General features: G+C 36.4%; 1 protein-coding gene and 1 long non-coding RNA gene across 4 annotated transcripts; both read right to left on the bottom strand.

Annotated features, from left to right (window-relative positions):
• Positions 1 to 1,489: 1,489 nt before the first annotated feature.
• Positions 1,490 to 3,766, bottom strand: LOC143453324 (uncharacterized). Of its 3 annotated transcripts, none has more exons than XM_076954606.1 (7): positions 3,599 to 3,766; positions 3,091 to 3,171; positions 2,779 to 2,901; positions 2,611 to 2,670; positions 2,404 to 2,484; positions 1,979 to 2,044; positions 1,490 to 1,813 (listed from the first exon to the last, which is right to left on the bottom strand). In XM_076954606.1, exons 1-7 carry the CDS (start codon positions 3,711 to 3,713, stop codon positions 1,749 to 1,751), a joined length of 591 nt encoding a protein of 196 aa, XP_076810721.1. In that variant the 5' UTR covers positions 3,714 to 3,766; the 3' UTR covers positions 1,490 to 1,748. The 3 variants fall into 3 exon arrangements, with proteins under 3 accessions (XP_076810721.1, XP_076810722.1, XP_076810723.1); XM_076954607.1 differs by having other exon boundaries at positions 2,611 to 2,667; XM_076954608.1 differs by having other exon boundaries at positions 1,747 to 1,886.
• Positions 3,767 to 5,163: 1,397 nt separating this feature from the next.
• On the bottom strand, positions 5,164 to 8,207 carry LOC143452580 (uncharacterized). The gene is made up of 4 exons (XR_013115062.1): positions 8,124 to 8,207; positions 7,320 to 7,389; positions 5,736 to 5,836; positions 5,164 to 5,524 (listed from the first exon to the last, which is right to left on the bottom strand). It is a non-coding gene; the product is annotated as an uncharacterized LOC143452580 (long non-coding RNA).
• Between the last annotated feature and the right edge of the window lie 10,754 nt (positions 8,208 to 18,961).

The raw sequence follows: 18,961 nt of genomic DNA, 5'->3' as shown, positions 1-18,961 counted from the left end.
TTTACTTGCTGACGCGGAAAACAGCGTGCGTTTATCTGTTGTAGCTTGCATCGGTCAGATAGAGTTGGGCACTTAATATATTTGTTGGAAGGTAGATGACGTGTCTATTCATATTATTGTCTTGGCCGTTTTACTGCATAATGGAAACAGCATGCCATCAATCCCAGTGGGTTACGCAGTTCGTATGAAGGAGACATATGACGACATAAAGCAACTTCTAAGATGCATAAAGTATGACCAACATCAATGGCAGCTGTGTGGTGACTTAAAGGTAGTAGCTCTTGTTATGGGTGTGCAGCTAGGTTATACTAAGTACTGCTGTTTTCTTTGTGAATGGGATAGTCGAGCGGAAGATTCCCACTAAATCAAGAAAGACTGACCTCCCCGTCAATCATCGACTCCAGGTGAGAAAAACGTTCTACATCCACCACTTGTTGAATCAAGTAAGATTTTTTTCCCACCGTTGCACATAAAACTGGGTTTAGTGAAGAACTTCGTCAAGGCTTCTCAAATAATTATTTGTGAAAGATCTTGTACATTCAATTGAAGATGTGCGTTGGCTTTTGCGTTTACAAGTGGAACGTTTGCGTGTGGATGTACAATGGATTGGATTGTCGCCAAGATGAATGCTTTGATGTGCGAGAAAGACGATTGTTCTGCGACCGCTTTAAATCTATATTTCGCTGTCGCTGTACAGTTTGAAAAATTAATGATGTGTGCAATATCCCACTATGAGGTAATTAATGGTGCTTTAAACGCTTGTTGAGTTTGCAATAAAAGATACAATTCATATAAGAAAAGTCTCACTCACACTGCAATGCGATTTCTAATGATCCCCATGGGGTCACCCGTCAATGATTTCTTTGCTTAAACAATTGGTTTTCCTGATGTCACAAGTTACAGCATAATGTTGATTTTATTAAGTTTGACCGTACATTGACCGGTAACGGCCCAGAAGCAAACTTGGTTCCAAAACGTATTTAAATTTCTTCATTTATTTATGTCTAATTTTCATTCATTTGAAATAATTCTACCCAACACATTAAACGCTTTATTATCGTAAGATATTTGTTTCATCCCAAACATCATTGATTTGGTGAAAGCCTATGTTTATATGATGTTCATTGATGCCATCAGTTGACACACCTGCTGCATTGTGAAAACTTAAACGTACTTCAAAGTGTGCCTAAAACAAATTATCCGATATTAACAACTCTTCGCTACCACGATCTTCATCCTGATACTGAGCAAAGTCTTTGCGCGAGTTCAACCCGGCGATGATTTCTCATCACTCGAGCCCCAGACAACTTCGCTACCTTTTTCGCTACCGACAGACGTACAATTTTATTTGCTTTTGTTTTGTAGTTTTTTGTGATATTTCCAGGCTTGTCCATGGGACATTTTTTCTGTCCCATCCCATCCCATCCCATAGCAATTCATGCCTGTCCCATCCCATCCCATCCCATGCCATCCCATCAATGGTGAAAAATCAGATGGTGCAGAAAAATTAACACATTATAAACAAAAGCCTTCAATGATTAAATTATCAACGTTCTAAATAGACACAAATTAATCAAAAAAAAACTTTCAAATGAACAGATAATAGAGTTAAGAATTCCTTAATAGATGGTTGCCCATTGTAAACAAAAGAAAACGATAATTCAACTGTTCCGGTTCTTCCATATTCTTCCAAAAACATATACATGCAATTTGTTGATGACGTAAGAAATGATGTTTCGGATTTTTGACTAAACTTCAGTCTCCTGATACCGTCGTGAGTTGCCTGCTCCCGCTGTGGCGCGTTGTCTTCGTTCTTGTCAATTTCAAAAAAATTGTTTTGATAAAATGCTTGTTTAAACTTGGCCGAGATATATCTGCTTATGTTGCTGAAACAAACAGTTCATTGTTTCTTGTGAAAACTGCAAGTTATAATCGTAAAACTAAAGTACATGAAATACTAAAATAAAACACACCATACCTTCATTTCCATCATGATCGTTATCTCTATGCACCAACGCGTGCACTACGTTTTCTCGTCGAATGTCTAATAAAATAGTAGAAAGATTTTGATAATTGCGTTACTGTGAAAAGTGACTGTTAAACTTAATGGCTGTTAAATTTAGTGACTGTTAAATTTAGTGACTGTTAAATTTAAAGTTTCTTTCAACATTTTCTTTCTTATGACGAAACTATTGAAGTAACGCGTTTGAACGGAGCGAAAGGCTTCGATTTAATTTTTTCTGCCACAGCTTTTTATCTGCTATCAAGTTGTAGGTGTTTTAGAATTCTTTTTCAAATTTTTAAGAAATCGTGCGCGTTTTATTGCAAGCGTGATCTTGTGTTTGTTCTTTGACTAATTTTCTTGTTATTTAAGGCGAATTCCTAATCAAATACAAACGGTACCTTGAATTGATTCGTCGTCACTTCTAATTGCTAAAGATTGTCGGTCTTCAACTCCAGCTACTATATAGTCCTCTTCATAATCTGAAAAAAGTATGTTTTTAAAATATCGTGTCATACATGTGTCATACACAACAAGGTCATACACATATGACAATGTTATTGTAAATGAGGGTAAAGTTGTAAAGGCTGAAATTTCATTCTACCGACCATCCATTGCGTCGCTTTGTTCTATGACGCCAACTTCCACATCGTCTATTCCATCTTCTACTGTGGAGTAAAAGAGAACGGTGTTTTTCGTCCTTGTCAGGCTTGTGTTTGTTAATGCACTCGGACGATTAAGCTCGAGTTATGCATCTGACAATAAACTTTGCATACCTCCACGTCCATCTCCCATGTAAATTGTTGTGTCGTTGAATAGGTTCTTCGCAATGAACAGACACACAATGGCGCACACCACAAAAAAAATATTGAGACTGATTTCTTCCTGCCACCATCCAACTTGACAATGCAAAAATAATAAAATGTTTAGAGTTTATGTGTTTAATAGTTTCTTGAAAGTTCAGACACTTCTTATTTGGCTCGTGTTATGCAGACAATTAGTAAACAGAGTAGGTTAAGTTCTTTTCTTGTCTGTAGGCCTACACATACGTTTATATCAAAGGTTTGAAATAACTAAGCTTACGTCACCTTCTTGTAAATAGAAATCCCGGCATTTCAGGGGATATTCCAATAAATGATGAACAATGGCACCGCATGGTCTTTCGGTGCCTGAAAAATCACTAAAAATATTTCACGACAACAAAACAACTTTCATTCATTCATAATCACTTCAGTCAAGTGCGGTTTCAAACTCCTGATGATGATCACGTCATGAAGGGTTGTTTCTCTTGAAATTTATTTCAATACAAATATTTATATGACGCAATGACCGAAACAAAACTGTTCATGTCAAAACATTATCTTCAAAATATTACTCATCTTTACAATTTACTATTTTTTTTTCAATACAAAATATTGAATAATAAAGGTTAATAACAACAACTGTTTGGGCAATTTTTATTCAATTTCAACTGAACGACGTCAACAACGTTTTTAAGACAAAAGTGCGGTGTTAAACTCAAATTTAAATATTTCTTATGTTTTATGAAGTACGTCATGAGTGACAAACTCTACGTGACATTTTACGTAATGTTACTTGGCGGCGGAGATGACGTTTGATACGAAGTTGACAGAATTGAAAGGTCTTCAGATGAGACTGATGCCACCGTATCTTCGGTTTGTTTGGGTGATGCTTGATCAGCAGAAGGCATGCGGGCAGTTATATCTTACAACACTTAACCCTTGTAATTAAGTAAATGAAAAACGTGCTACGATATAAGAAAAATCGAAACGTTACCCATGAACAAGTGCGTTTAATTTTATCACATAAAATATATATCTGAGTCTGATGAAAATGTACATGAAAGCAGCTGAACTCTAAGAAGTAACTTTTAATGACAACTCTTAAAAAAATTAGAAATGTCTACATGACAAGTTTACAAGCAATTTACCCTAGAAACATATATTATTTGATTTTTAGTTTTTTGGTAACTTCTAATGCTGATGAAACTGTAAACATTTTGAAATCCCTGTTGGACCATCTTCCAAACCAGCTTTCAGTTTGTTTTCTTGTTGAGTTGTCGGAAGTGAGATACATTCTGTAGCACACAAGTAATCAACGCGTCTTACGAAAGGCGTGGAATTTATGCTCGAAGGCGCAGGTAATTATTCGTGACAGACCTTGTACATTGATTTGGCGTCGTGTGCTGGCTTTTGCGTTATGTCTGGATTAATATTTGCATGTACATACACTGCACAACAATTTCCATGGAACTACATTTTAAAACTATCTCTCTTTCAGCCTGCAGGGTAAGATAGTATTACGTGCAGAGCCGTTTGTAAAGCAATAAGTAGAACACGCTTTCCCAAGCCAACATTTACATTAAATCGGAATTTTAAGCAATTGTCGACCGACATTCTTTGGTAAATTAATTAAGTAAAATCAATGTAACCTGGTTTTAGGGAGATTTCCAATTTTATAGACGAAACAAAATGTATAAATTGCCATTGTGGTGATGTAATAGGCTTCTGTCTATTGTGTCATACTCATAGAGCAGAGTGGGAGTGGCACGACCATATGCACCAGGCTAGACAACGTGCAAACCGAAAAGTTAAACGCCTCTTTATAATAAACAAACCAAAGTTGTTTTTTTGAACGCAAAACTACCCTTTACAAGTTATTAACTTTGGAAACCGAGCTCTTTTCAGTGAATTTAACTAAATGTTTCAATGCTGGACGCTCAAATCCTAATTTGTTCTGGTCTGGAAAGCAGGACGATTTAATTTATATCGAGAGATTCATTTAAATCGGACAAAAATGATCCAGATGGAACTGAATCAGTTCGATTTAATGTTACTCGTTCTATTTGACAAAGGTTGGCTTAGGAAGGCATGTTCTGGCAAAAGAATATTTTTTTCAAACGGGGATCCATAGCATTACAGCACCAGGCAGCTAAGAGTGACTTAAGACCACAACAGTTGATGAAATTAGATTTCGAATTTTGATTCTTCGTCTTGACAAAAATAAATTTAACAATGAAAATGTCTTGAAAAAGTTTTTTTATTCATTTTTGAAATGAACTTTGTTTCAACAAATTTCAAAAATTGGTTTTAGAATTCGAAAATAGCCTAAAGAGAAGTAAAATTTGTGTAGAAGAGAAAAAGAGTAACGACTTTTATTATAACATAAACGATACCGACGAAGCACAAAAGCGTTTTTAAAAGCCAAGGCTATTGAGACAATGTTCAGGTGAGGCAAAACTGGCAAAACAGGAACAAAACAACAAATTAAAAGTTTAACCAAGTTTATTGAAAAGCTCGGGTGTTTCATCACTTGGTGGTAAAAAATCGAACATATTTCAAATAATTACTCTAAAGCAATAATGTTCTGCACAAATTTAGACGCATCACAAATCAAGTATCCATCAACAAGGAGATTAAAGTAAAGATAATTATTTATATAAGTTTATCAATTCCTGCATCGCCTCTTCACCTAATCTTCTATTTAGCTGTTCATCTGTTTCTGAAAAATGACAATATTTCAATGAAAATAAATTTGAAAAGAAGTCTACGATTTAAGGAAAACTGATTATTTGGTAAAATAACCAACATTTTAATTCTAGAATATACTTAAGTGAAACGTTTTAAATGGACCTGTAAGAGTTATAATTTCAATCTGAATCAATCAACTTTTTAATAATATTTTTCAGCTTGTTATAGTAAAAGTTAAATACCTCCTTCGAGTCGAACAATTTCTTCTGGTGGACTATTTTCAGAGCATGGATTAAACTTACATAGCAGCAGGCAAAAGGCTGTAACGACAGTCGCAAGGATAATAAATATAATAATAATAATAATAAAAAACTAAGATAACAGAAACTCGATTCTGAAGTTGTCGTGTCCGTGGCGATCGTTCCAGCGAAATAACCACCTTATTACATTTTAACCATCCTACGCCAACTTCTACAGAGACGTTTGCGAAAGAAAAAGTGATTGCTCATTACACAGCAGTTGTAGAAGCTCGCAAAGATTTATAAATATTTTGTAAAAAGCTGGGACGTTGTTTTGTTTAAGTTAATAATTTCAATCAACTCAGCGTCGGTCTTTTCGGAACGATCGGATGCGTCGTTGTAACGAACCAAATGTTGTTAAACTTAAATTAAATTTAAGTAAAGAATCTTAAATAAATTTGTATATAAATAAATCAACTCAAATAAAATTAGATTAATCTTCTTTAACCTTAACGTTCGTCGGTGAACATTTCCATGATGTTATTTCAACATAGGCATGATACAGCCTGAAGGCCAGGTAAGGAAAATCAACAAAAACGCAATCAGAATAAAACCGTAAATAACTCTTCTTATTAAAACATTGAATGAAAAATCTCCAAACTTGATTTAAGTTTTTTATTGACAACACGCTGAAAAATACCAACGACTAATACACGACTGCAGATATATTTACATATTGTAATGAAAAGCGGTGCAAAGCCATATCCAGATGCACAGACAAGTAGAAAATGGTCTATTTGTGGTTTTGTGTAAGACTAGTAATTACATACATGGCATTGACACCGGCTTCAACTTCACCAGCCAGGCTGCTGCTTAAACACGTCATACATTGGACAACCTGCAACTTTCCTGCAAGTTCATTTATATCCACACCAGCGCTTATAGATTTATGTTCAACTAATTCTTCTTCATTAATTACAAAAGGTACACAAGGTATAAACAGGCAGAAATAAATGTCGCAATATACGAAACTTTATATTATGTAAAGTTCTTATTGAAAGGGGGATTGGATTGAAAAGTACGCTCTAGTGCTTCATCAGGTGGTTGTAAAAAATCGAACATATTTGAAATGATTAGTCTATAGCAACAATATGGTGCAGAAATTCAAACGTTTTACAAATAAAGTATTCTCCAGCAACGCAATTAAAGTAAAGATAATTAATCGTCACTAGTTAAACCATTCTGCTATTGCATCTTTTTGAAGTTTTGTCCGCAGCTCCTCGTCTACTGGTCTTGCTAAAAAATGACAATTTCTTAATGAAATGAATTTTAAAGAGAAGTTCCTGATTTAAGGGATTCTGGTTACTTCGTAAATTAACCAACTTTTTAAATCTAGAATATACTTTAATCAGACATTTTAATATGGAACCTAGGTGTACCATCTTATAATAAACTTTTTCAGCTTTTAATAGTAAAAGTTAAACACCTCCTGTGGGTCGACCAATTTTTCGCGGTGAACTTTTCTCTGAGCACGGATTGAACTTACATAGCAGCAGGCAAAAAGCTACAACAACAGACGCAAGGATATACAGCACAGGTATTCCGTAAGCCAAGTCCCCCATGTCTTTGTTCAAACTGTTCAACTCTGCGATGGGAACTGTAATGCAAAGTACTTGTGCGTCGATATAAATTTCATTTTAATAGAAAAGCGTCAATTTTAAACAAAAAAAACACTTCTTTGTTTGAGGTCGAAATCAGCCCAAAGCTCAAACAACACTGAATTTTAATGCCTTGCTTAGATTAGATAGTTTTCAGAAAATACTGACGTAATCTTGAATTGAACATTAAAATGAGTCGAAGGTGATTTGAACATCAATTAGAAAATTGTTTCCATCGATATTTTAAAAATGAATTCTAACTTAAGTTATGTTCAAGTTCAAACACGACCTGGTACTCGGCCACAAATCCTTGATCGATTTGAACTTTTTCATTTATCATTTTCTCATGATAACTAGAAAATATATTTACATGAATGTTTGCGTTTCTTAAAAGGTTTATATTTGGCACTTACCTATTTGCGTCAGACCAAACTATTGCAATGAAATCAAGAAAACACTCAAAGCTAAATCTTAAATTTCAGCTTTTAACAACAACTCTTAAAGAAACTTAGAAATGTCTACATGACCAGTTTACCAGCAATTTAAATTCAAAAATTATATTTTTTGAATTTTACTGTTTTGGTAACTTCTGACGCTGTTTTGCAGCGAACTAATTTTAAAGATTGAAACTAATCGTTCTATTCCTACGGTTTGTATCACAAATGACTGTTCAAATAATTTAACCATAAAACTGTAAGCATTTAAAAAATGTCGATTAAAAACACCAACACACCTTCTTCCAGCCGACTAGCTGTGCAATATTTGCTTTGGTTGCCGTGTGGTTGGTATTGAAGTAAATTAAGAAAGGGCAGAAGTAATCAACGCGCGATGAGTGTTCGCGTGGAATTTATGCTCCAAGAAATAAAAACAAAACGCAGATTATTATTTGTGAAAGATCTTGTACATTTAATTGAAGATGTGTGTTGGCTTTTGCGTTTACACGTGGAACGTTTTCTTGCGTATACACATTTTATAACGACTGTATTGCAACTAATTTTTGGAGTTAAATTATTCTTTAAGTAAAGAATCTTAAATAAATTTAAAGATTTTCTTAAACCTTAACGTTCGTCGGTGAACATTCCAATGATGATATTTCAACATAGGCATGATACAGTCTGTAAGCCAGGTAAGGAAAATCAACGACCGCCATTTGCGAAAAAGAGGTTACCGAAATCGGTTTACCCGAAACCGAAGTTTTACCCAAGTTTAATCCGAACTACAAATACTTTTTGTAGAGATCTTTGCAAAATAAAATATCGGTAGGCCTATTAACCAAGAATAGAATCGTTGATCGAAGAAAGCAACAAAAAACAGATTTCTTAACATTTTGTGGAAAGTTGCGCATTTTTTTTCTTTTCAAAAAAATAATTCTTAACACGTTAATTATAGTTTGTGAGATTGAACGACAAATAAATATTAGACAAAAAATGCAATCAGAATAGGACCGTAAACACCTTTTTTCAAAGCAGTGAATGAAAAATCGTCAAACTTGATTTAAGTTTTTTATTGACAACACGCTGAAAAATACCAACGACTAATACACGACTGCAGATATATTTACATATTGTAATAAACAGCGGCGCAAAGCTATATCCAGATGCGCATACAAGTAGAAAATGGTCTATTTGTTGTTTTGTGTAAGACTAGTAATTACATACATGGCATTGACACCGGCTTCAACTTCACCAACCAGGCTGCTGCTTAAACACTTCATACATTGGACAACCTGCAACTTTCCTGCAAGTTCATTTATATCCACACCAGCGCTTAAAGATTTATGTTCAACTAATTCTTCTTCATTAATTACAAAAGGTACACAAGGTATAAACAGGCAGAAATAAATGTCGCAATATACGAAACTTTATATTATGTAAAGTTCTTATTGAAAGGGGGATTGGATTGGAAAGTACGCTCTAGTGCTTCATCAGGTGGTTGTAAAAAATCGAATATATTTGAAATGATTAGTCTATAGCAACAATATGGTGCATAAATTCGAACGTTTTACAAATAAAGTATTCTCCAGCAACGCAATTAAAGTAAAGATAATTAATCGTCACTAGTTAAACCATTCTGCTATTGCATCTTTTTGAAGTTTTGTCCGCAGCTCCTCGTCTACTGGTCTTGCTAAAAAATGACAATTTCTTAATGAAATGAATTTTAAAGAGAAGTTCCTGATTTAAGGGATTCTGGTTACTTCGTAAATTAACCAACTTTTTAAATCTAGAATATACTTTAATCAGACATTTTAATATGGAACCTAGGTGTACCATCTTATAATAAACTTTTTCAGCTTTTAATAGTAAAAGTTAAACACCTCCTGTGGGTCGACCAATTTTTCGCGGTGAACTTTTCTCTGAGCACGGATTGAACTTACATAGCAGCAGGCAAAAAGCTACAACAACAGACGCAAGGATATACAGCACAGGTATTCCGTAAGCCAAGTCCCCCATGTCTTTGTTCAAACTGTTCAACTCTGCGATGGGAACTGTAATGCAAAGTACTTGTGCGTCGATATAAATTTCATTTTAATAGAAAAGCGTCAATTTTAAACAAAAAAAACACTTCTTTGTTTGAGGTCGAAATCAGCCCAAAGCTCAAACAATACTGAATTTTAATGCCTTGCTTAGATTAGATAGTTTTCAGAAAATACTGACGTAATCTTGAATTGAACATTAAAATGAGTCGAAGGTGATTTGAACATCAATTCGAAAATTGTTTCCATCGATATTTTAAAAATGAATTCTAACTTAAGTTATGTTCAAGTTCAAACACGACCTGGTACTCGGCCACAAATCCTTGATCGATTTGAACTTTTTCATTTATCATTTTCTCATGATAACTAAAAAATATATTTACATGAATGTTTGCGTTTCTTAAAAGGTTTATATTTGGCACTTACCTATTTGCGTCAGACCAAACTATTGCACTGAAATCAAGAAAACACTCAAAGCTAAATCTTAAATTTCAGCTTTTAACAACAACTCTTAAAGAAACTTAGAAATGTCTACATGACCAGTTTACCAGCAATTTAAATTCAAAAACTATATTTTTTGAATTTTACTGTTTTGGTAACTTCTGACGCTGTTTTGCAGCGAACTAATTTTAAAGATTGAAACTAATCGTTCTATTCCTACGGTTTGTATCACAAATGACTGTTCAAATAATTTAACCATAAAACTGTAAACATTTAAAAAATGCCGATTAAAAACACCAACACACCTTCTTCCAGCCGACTAGCTGTACAATATTTGCTTTGGTTGCCGTGTGGTTGGTATTGAAGTAAATTAAGAAAGGGCAGAAGTAATCAACGCGCGATGAGTGTTCGCGTGGAATTTATGCTCCAAGAAATAAAAACAAAACGCAGATTATTTGTGAAAGATCTTGTACATTTAATTGAAGATGTGTGTTGGCTTTTGCGTTTACACGTGGAACGTTTTCTTGCGTATACACATTATATAACGACTGTATTGCAACTAATTTTTGGAGTTAAATTATTCTTTAAGTAAAGAATCTTAAATAAATTTAAAGAAAAATAAATCAACTTAAATAAAATTAGATTAATTTTCTTAAACCTTAACGTTCGTCGGTGAACATTCCAATGATGATATTTCAACATAGGCATGATACAGTCTGTAAGCCAGGTAAGGAAAATCAACGACCGCCATTTGCGAAAAAGTTCTTTCCGAAACCGTTTTACCCGAAACCGAAGTTTTACCCAAGTTTAATCCGAACTACAATACTTTTTGTAGAGATCTTTGCAAAATAAAATATCGGTAGGCCTATTAACCAAGAATAGAATCGTTGATCGAAGAAAGCAACAAAAAACAGATTTCTTAACATTTTGTGGAAAGTTGCGCATTTTTTTTCTTTTCAAAAAAATAATTCTTAACACGTTAATTATAGTTTGTGAGATTAAACGACAAATAAATATTAGACAAAAAATGCAATCAGAATAGGACCGTAAACACCTTTTTTCAAAGCAGTGAATGAAAAATCGTCAAACTTGATTTAAGTTTTTTATTGACAACACGCTGAAAAATAACAACGAATATTACACGACTGCAGATATATTTACATATTGTAATAAACAGCGGCGCAAAGCCATATCCAGATGCGCATACAAGTAGAAAATGGTCTATTTGTGGTTTTGTGTAAGACTAGTAATTACATACATGGCATTGACACCGGCTTCAACTTCACCAACCAGTCTGCTGCTTAAACACTTCATACATTGGGCAACCTGCAACTTTCCTGCAGGTTCATTTATTTCCACCAGCGCTTATAGATTTGTTCAACTAATTCTTCTTCATTAATTACAGAAGGTTAACAAGGTATAAACAGGCAGAAACAAATGTCGCAATATACGAAACTTTATATTATGTAAAGTTCTTATTGAAACGGGGATAGGATTGGAAAGTACGCTCTAGTGCTTCATCACATGGTTGTAAAACATCGAATATATTTGAAATGATTAGTCTATACTCTATAGGAACAATATGGTGCAGAAATTTAAACGCATCACAAATAAAGTATTCTCCAGCAACGCAATTAAAGTAAAGATAATTAATCGTCACTAGGTAAACCATTCTGCTATTGCCTCCTTGCGTAATCTTTCCTCTAGCTCCATGTCTACTGGTCTTGCTAAAAAATGACAATTTCTCAATGAAATGAATTTTAAAGAGAAGTTCCTGATTTGAGGGATTATATAAAATATAACCACTTTATTACATTTTAACCATCCTACGCCAACTTCTACAGAGACGTTTGCGAAAAAAATATTGATTAATCATTACACAGCAGCTGTAGAAGCTGGCACAGATTTATAAATATTTTGTAAAAGCCGGGACGTTGTTTTGTTTAAGTTAATACTTTTGTTACCGGCCTTTTTCTAGTGCTGGTTCGAAGGAACCTGCAGTTAACTATAAGATTGTATTTCATAAAAACGGTAAAAAGTGGGCACGTCTCCACAGCAGTACAGGCATCGGTAGAATGACACTCGTTCGATAACGGGCAAGGCGCAACCACAATTCAGTGCTTCTCGGCGAAGGCAGAAAATACAAAGGCACGTCAACACAAGCAGAAAACAACTTAACACTCCTCCCCCTCCAATAAATTTCGCTTCCACATTGCCTGAACATCAATTAACATCACTGGTTATAAGCTAAGCATTAGGTAAATACAACGACAAACCGCAATATAACCGCCATTACTTTTGTTACCCAGATGATGTTGTGAATTTTGAAGAAAATTTTCGATTACGCATGCCATAGTGGGCCACATAAAAAAGGTTTACAAAAACGATTCTTTAAACACAGCAAAATGGTGCGCTAATGACAGAAATTATGATTATCACATCAACCAAAAGAAACGGAAAAAAGGTATAGCATTTCTATGCAGATAATGTAAACAGGACTATACCAACACAATAGCACAAACACAATAAAAATCATCGGTGGGTTGCAAATCACGCTTCATGCTAATAACACTACAAAAAAACGTGAGATTGATAACTACTGTAAAACAAGCGGTATATAAACGGATCCGAAATAAAATACCATCATACTTGAAACTGTGGTATATAAAACGCAAATCATAGGAAAGTAGTCAACAACATAAAAATTAAGCATCACACAAATAAACAATTAATACGTTTCGACGTCTGGGTAACGAATAGAGAGACGTAGACTTCGGCGAAGTCGATCGTTATTTCGGGAGTTATACTAACGTTATTAAAATTGTTACTCTCGTGGCGATTTGCATTTAATCGGTTATTAAAAAACTAAGCTCCAGTCAAAGGCATGTCCAATTGCTGGGGGACATCTTCTGGGCAACTAGCTTGACTGTAGGAAGGCATCCCTGTATGACGGTCTCCTCTGCTTAGCTTTAGCCTGTTAAAATGTACTCTTAACGTCCGTTCATGATTGCGAATCAGATAATTTACGTGCAGAAAAGTTTCAACAACTTCGGAGTGGCCTGAATAAGGGAGGTGAAACTTTTGCTTTTTATCTTTTGATATGACAGTGTTTCGCAGCATGGCCTTGTCTCTTACTTCAAACTCTGCTTGTCTCGATACCGACTTGTCGTAACGTTCTTTCATGGATTGCCGACGTTGGTCGAGTCTCGTTTTCACGACTTCGTGGACAAGCCGCATACGGTCTTGTAAATCGAACATTGACGATGAAGATGGATAAATTGAAGGCTGTCCAGTCATCAAACCTACTGGTAACCTCAATTCTCGTCCTGTCAGAAGGAAATGTGGAGAAACACCTGTCTCTTCGTGTCGACTGGCGTTATGGGTCGCACAAATTGAGGAGAGAGATTTATCCCAGGATAGTGGATCGTGCTGGACATAATTCTTCTTGATGGAAAGGATGGTTCAACCGCTCCGTTCCCAGAAGGGTGGTATGCTGTGGTTCTTGATTTCATGCAGCCGAGAAGATCAATAAGCTCTTTAAACATTTGGCTCTCAAAGTTTCCTCCTCGGTCGCTGTGAATACGCTTCGGAACACCATGAATCGTCATCCAGTTATGATATAGAACAAATGCGGTTTTTGGGCTGTCTGTGATGCCATTGACTAAGCAGGCATGTAGTTAGTGTACATATCAGTGGATACCAATATGTAACGGTTTCCTGAATGTGTCACAGGAAGTCCTCCCAGGACGTCAATCTCTATTCTTTGCATCGGCACCAACTCATCGGAAAGTACCAACGGCGCTGTTTGTGTTCTAGAAGGAGCTTTACGTAAATCACAGAGTGTGCAACGCTCACAATACTCACGGACATCCGTTTTCCAGCGGGGCCAGTAAAATCGTCTTGGTCTTTTTCAGCTGTTCTATCAACACCCATGTGTCCTCCTCCATGTGATGCGTCATGTAAATTTTTCAGGAATCCCGGACGCATTTTTTTAAGAACCAGTAACTGAAGGCGTTTTCCTTCCAGGGTGTCTTCCAGACTGCGGTACAAGCACTGGTGTACTAAAAAAAACTCTCCAAACAAAGACCAGTAATGTCGAACCACTCTGCTCAATTTCTTAATTTTCTTAAAAGGGGTTCTTGCGCCGGCTCTAATCCAACCTAGTACTACGAAAAGATGTTCGTCGGAATTTTGAGCTTGTGAAATTTGATCAGGAGTCCAACCAAAACCCTCACGAAGATCAAAACTTAAAACACTTTCCGTCGAGGTCTTACAGGTTTCAAAGTTTTCTTCAACTTCAAACGGATACCTCTCAGGATTCACTTCGACGCTATTAGAATCACTTGTTTTGCTGCTCTGTGGCCTTCTACTAAGTGCGTCTGCATTGGAGTGCTTTGATCCAAAGCGATGTATTAATTTAAAATCAAAATCAGCCAATATTGCTGGAAATTTAGAAGGAAATTGTTTATTAAACCAGCATGTTACGTCATAATGAGAACTAGTCATCCGCAGAAGTTTCGGGATTTCATCGGGGAAGCTACTGCTGCTCCTACTCTCAACAAAGATTCAACTGCATCAGACTCCTCGTCACTTTGCCCGTCCATACTACGTCAGCCGCCGTGTAGGTTGTAATAAGTTGATGCTTTTTGATATCAGCTCACACAGAGCGTACACACAACACGTTCTCTACTCTCGAAGAATGACCTTTTTTCGTAATCCCAAAGACAAACTTAACTTAACACAAACTTAAAGGGAATTGTACTTAAATTAAATGATAGCATTAAATGATTAAAGTTAAGCATGGAAATCACATAAAATAACAAGAATTAAATCATAGTTTCATTAATGAACAATTTCGTGAATACAACAACAATTTGACTCAAACATTATCACATCACAATCTCTCTTGTCATTATTGCGTTAGTCGCGTTCGCCGTATTTTCCTACAGAAAGCTGAAGAAGCGGCGGGAAAGTTACGGACTTCTCGCTGACTCGGTAAAATTTTGAATTTCTAAAACTAGAACTTAAGATTGTGTTGCTATGGCAACAAACACCACTTCATAAAAGCTCCTTATACGTCATAATTGGCCTCTTTTCATTCTCGAAACACGAAACAGGCCGTCTTTAATCCAGTCCACGATGACGTCACCACACAAGTAGGCGGCTACCAATCAGGAGGGACTACGGAGGAATATGTGTGAAGATATTGTTGCGTCATAATGTACAACGATATACGCGTCTGTGTGTTTGTTGATAAAAATTTCAAATAAAATAAGGAATTGTAAAAAGTTCCCGGAGATATCGCGTCATATTGCCGCCGCATTTCTACCGGGCCAGCGATGATTGCGCGTTTTATGACGATTCACAATTTGTTTGACGACGACGTGTGGATGGTGATGAAAGAGATTTTGCTCGTGTTCAGCAAAACTTTATTCATTCTTTCATGCTCACAGTTACATGTCATAGTTGCTGGATTGTTATTATGGTTGTGACGTTCATATTTGAATTGAGGAACTCGGACATATAGCAGGGTGGTTACAGGGCGAGCGAAGAAATAAAAAGTGCGGACACAAAAAGACATCCGCAAATGTGTTAAAGCGGTCGTGGTGTGGATGCAGAAATACTCGCCAGTCCGTGAATGGAACACATCCGCAACATACTTGGTACAACATTGGTTGCTCAGCAACACAGCTGTCGCAAACATTCATAAAACAACATAGCTCGTGTGACGTAGGTTACAAATTTGCCAGAACTGTCAAGTTAACGTTGGAGCAGGCTCTGGTTTGTGAAGATATTCCTTCATATCATCACCATATCATGAAGGATACTTTGCGGATGTCTTCCAAGGCTCAAACAGTTGTTTATCTTGGACCTTGTCTGACGAGTAAACGCGCATTTCGGAAAAGATCGATTCGAGTCTCAAACTATGTTGCAACTTGCGCCGCTTAACGGCGGTTATTTAATTACGTGCTTTGATGGTCGGTCCAGAGAATTAACTGCGGTGAGATATTCATGTTTGTTGTGTTTCATCTGCCCATAAGGGACATAAGGTTGCCGATATAATTCTTACCACGCTGAGCTTCAGTCCCTGTTTATGACGTATGCTGACGTGGTTGCCATGACGTGGATGGGCCTCCTCTGCAATGGCTGTCAGTACTTGGCGGTATGCGATGTGGCTTGGCGGTGTGCGATGTAGCTTGGCGGTATGCGATGTTGCTTGGCGATATGTGATGTGCCTTGGCGGTGTTCGATGTGGCTTGGCGGTTTGCCATGTATGTTGGCCACCAGCTATTGTATATAGACGAACTACATGATCGCTTTTTACTGGAGTCGTGTTTTTATTTGTTTTGTCAATTATTGTTTTTAGTTGTTGTCACTCGCGTGTGTGATGCCGCCAGCTTCCGACCTTGATTGCATTTTTGTCTCGCTTCCTCCTTCATCTTCGAAAATATTGTGCTGGGTCAAACATTTCAAGTCGTGCAGGTGTTTGTTTGTGCTTATAAGCGCGCAGTTATAATGAAACCTGTCATGGTTTGAACATTTTCAAGCAAGTTTTCGCCAAAGTTTCTGGGTACAGTTTTTTAATATTATGTCAACGCTTATTCAGTGGCAATGTTTCGTTAAATCGCTGTAAGTGACGTCATAGACGCAGCTTAAAACACTGAGCATATTACGCATATTTTGCAGCGTCCTCTCCAGCGCTTTGCTTTAGCGCAACGTCATTTCCGTCTTTATCGAAATCCTCGATTAATTCGGAAATAATTCTCGGTATTGTTTATCACGTGACGATTCCTTACAAAGCTGATTGGTGGAAATATATGGCGTGATTTCAGGGTTACTAACGTTCGACAAAAATGATCCAACGTACGGGAGAATTTTCGCAATATACATGCACTTTGCGAGCTTACATACATGACCGTCACGCATGAATAATTTGCATTATGCTGACGTTATTCCTCATATACTTCCTGATTAACGACAGTTTACGATATTTTGCCCCACATTTTTGGTCAGTTCTTGCTTAACTATCGAATATTAGTCAAAAATAATTTGAGCTCAGCAACATAAAGAAATCGTTAACTCAGTGGCTATGTGGTGGGCCACGTGGACACTCATTCGATTAAACACCAATAAAGATAAACCAAAGCTCACTTTACTGTTGTGTAAAATGGAACCCGACGTATAAGTGACGAACCAAAGAAAATCCTTTTTTGTTCAGTTGGCAGCAATTCACACCTTGTTTGTCACGTCACAATTAATTTCGGGTGTTATGAAACGGTTTGACCTGGAATCGCGAATATCATCTTCGACCGTTCATGGCGATTCATTTAGGCACTTACAGAAAAAAACGATGCGAGTTATGTTCGTCATTGGCGGTAGTGCTGGTCATGTTGAGACCTCATTGTGCAAACCAGAAATTACCAAACCAACCAGTTAATTGCGAGCTTGTATGTCTCGTTTGTTGCTCTAGGGGTGAGTATGCCAGCAACATACTGCGTGTTGGTGCAAAGAACGCTACAAGTAGACAATATTGCAGATGTAACGCTGATTAATTTAATTGCATTGTTTCATCCCACCCAATTATTTCCTTGAACAGTCATTCTTTGTTTGTATCTTACACGACGCCTCATGCCACATCCGTTTAATTTACAGTCAATCGCATCTTTACGATTTCAGTTGCATCAGGCGAGGGAACCAGACGCGAGTAAAATGTTTGTCGGTTTCATAATTTTAGTTCTTGTTGGATTTCTTGGAGTTGAAGTGGATGCGCAATGTACAGGTAACTCTGGTGATCTTTTCCTAACATCAGATGAACTTTCTATTCCTTCATCGTGCTCTGTGTTCAACATCTCTGGTACAAGAAGCGTAACTGGAAGGACCTTCAGTTTTTTGCCAAAATATCCTTCAACATCAGTTTCTTCCGGATTCCAATGCTCGGTGAGTTAATTTGAAATATTGAGAGTCGATGATTTAAAATCTTGTCTAAATACATAAGATCAGTTTGTTAATCGCTCTATTGATATACAATGACAGTAAGGTAAGTTTTTTCCCAGTTTGGTTTATTTTGTCATAATATAACTTTGTTTAGTTTTATAACGGAACATCCACCTCTGACCAACTTTTGGGTACAATTGGAGATTCGTTGGCCGGTTTGGTCGAGTTGTTTCAAGATTCCACAAATGCGTTCATGCAATGTGTTGATACTGGAACAGGTCTTTACGTCGCCTTTTATACTGGTGGGTACTGGGGATATTATTTAAGCATAAACTTGTTTTGGAGGCTTGATCCAGTGACAATGAAATCAAAAGACTGAATTTTACGCCTAAACTTTTATGAGTATTTCAATTTGAAATTACGGACAACATTTGCTCCGCAAAGTTAATTGAAAACACTAAACAATACATTTTGCAACTCTGCTTAAAACCTTATGATGACGGTTTGACGTAAAGGTTTGTTCTTTGAACGACAACGATGGTCAGCAACGGGAAAAGTTTACGAAGATGAGCCGAGTTGTCATCGTGTTATCACATCATATCATATCATGAATATCATCGTAGCTTGTTTCAAGTCACTTTCATAAATTTTTATGATATTGATCGAGTTATTGTAATAACTTAACCGGCCTTAAAAATCAAAATGTAGTTGTCAGCAAAGAA

Source organism: Clavelina lepadiformis, chromosome 4, assembly GCF_947623445.1.
Source record: "Clavelina lepadiformis chromosome 4, kaClaLepa1.1, whole genome shotgun sequence".
Taxonomy (NCBI): domain Eukaryota; kingdom Metazoa; phylum Chordata; class Ascidiacea; order Aplousobranchia; family Clavelinidae; genus Clavelina; species Clavelina lepadiformis.
This window is presented reverse-complemented; position numbering and strand designations above follow the sequence as displayed.

What these genes read in the sequence shown, in the direction of transcription:
- LOC143453324 (XM_076954606.1), bottom strand. Translation starts at nt 3,713, where the DNA reads ATGCCTTCTGCTGATCAAGCATCACCCAAACAAACCGAAGATACGGTG. An exon ending in GGATTTCTATTTACAAGAAG is followed by an intron (nt 2,902 to 3,090) that starts GTGACGTAAGCT and finishes TGCATTGTCAAG; the next exon opens with TTGGATGGTGGCAGGAAGAA. An exon ending in TGACGACGAATCAATTCAAG is followed by an intron (nt 2,045 to 2,403) that starts GTACCGTTTGTA and finishes CTATTTTATTAG; the next exon opens with ACATTCGACGAGAAAACGTA.